Raw genomic sequence first — 1,264 nt, 5'->3', positions numbered from 1 at the left:
ACAAAGTTTTGCGCACATTTGCAATGGAAACACAGCTACTGATGATTCATGTTTGTTAGAAGCAGCAGCTAGTTGTCTTTATTAATGGGTTGACCAAGATGTGAAGCATGTTGTCTGAAAGTCAAATGAAAAGAATTAATTGACTTGTTTTTTTCTGGGATTGTTTCTTCCAGTGGCTGCCAGGCATGGGCTCCAGAGTTTGGGTAAAGTTGCAGTCAGCCGGCGTATGCCCCCTCCAGCCAACCTGCCCAGCCTGAAGGCAGAGAACAAGGGAAATGACCCAAATGTCAGCATCGTCCCTAAAGATGGTAGTGGTTGGGCATCCAGAGCTGAAGCAGGGGATGAAAGGTAAATAACTTCAACGCTTGTAATCACTGCCATGCTCTATTATCATCCAGCCTTTCAGACTTTATTTGTTTTTCTGAAAAAGCAAGTTTACCATTAAACAGTCTTGTTTCGTATTGTTAAAAATGATTCTGTTTTGTGTCGCAGGCAGCAGGAAACTCCTCCACCCCAAAGCAAACCAGCTGCTGCACAGTCACAAGAGCCTTCTGCTGGGGGCAGCCGCTCTTGGGCAAACAGCAAGCAGACACAGCAAGATGGTGAGTCTTAAACCTAACATGGATTCTTTACGTGCAACAAAATATGCAGAAGATACTCTTGGTGTGTGTGTTGAAGGGTTTGAAGAACACCTGTTGTAGSAATGCGCGATATAAACGATATACGGTAGAAACTATATAAATTTGTCCTATGATAGAGATCTGTAGTCTACCGGCCAACTGTGCAATTGTTTTTGATGATGTAACCTGCTGGAGTCAAAACAGAGGAAGTGGGAAGCAGCCTGGCTGAGAGCGAAAATGAAGAGGGGGAAAAAAACATAACTTATCCAGACCTGGTTCGGGTGTGTGAAAATGAWCGCCGAACTGTTTACATGTTTACGTGACGGCACGCCTGCAGCTGGAGGAGCGCGCGCCGCGGCACATGGTGACGCAGCGAGGTGACAGTCAGTGCTCCAGYRGGACGCACAAAAGCTCGCCGAGTCTGGACCTCGTTTCTCCTGCGGTCATAGCGCAATACTGTCTCCTTGTACAGCGGGGAAGWGCTGTGGGAAAGGCTGACAGTCTGACTGTCTTTACAAAAAATAAAAAATAAAAGAAAGGCAAAGCATAGACGGGATGATTGTCACCCTGTCGGAGCGCTCACAGTTTAAACAGGTGGAGTGCAGAAAAAGTAATTTGCAAAGTGTGTAGAAAGGAATAAATAC

The 1,264-nt window shown here is 45.8% G+C and overlaps 1 protein-coding gene across 1 annotated transcript in view; it reads left to right on the top strand.

Moving 5' to 3' along the window:
• prrc2c (proline-rich coiled-coil 2C) overlaps nucleotides 1-1,264 on the top strand; it is a gene marked incomplete in the record, with an annotated part of 90,325 nt that overhangs the window by 24,303 nt on the left and 64,758 nt on the right. The window contains 2 exon segments of the mRNA XM_014026140.1: nucleotides 174-348; nucleotides 493-602. Of these exon segments, the coding sequence (XP_013881594.1) occupies nucleotides 174-348; nucleotides 493-602 (285 nt within the window).

This window comes from Austrofundulus limnaeus, unplaced genomic scaffold, assembly GCF_001266775.1.
Source record: "Austrofundulus limnaeus strain Quisiro unplaced genomic scaffold, Austrofundulus_limnaeus-1.0 Scaffold529, whole genome shotgun sequence".
Lineage (NCBI taxonomy): Eukaryota > Metazoa > Chordata > Actinopteri > Cyprinodontiformes > Rivulidae > Austrofundulus > Austrofundulus limnaeus.
This window is presented reverse-complemented; position numbering and strand designations above follow the sequence as displayed.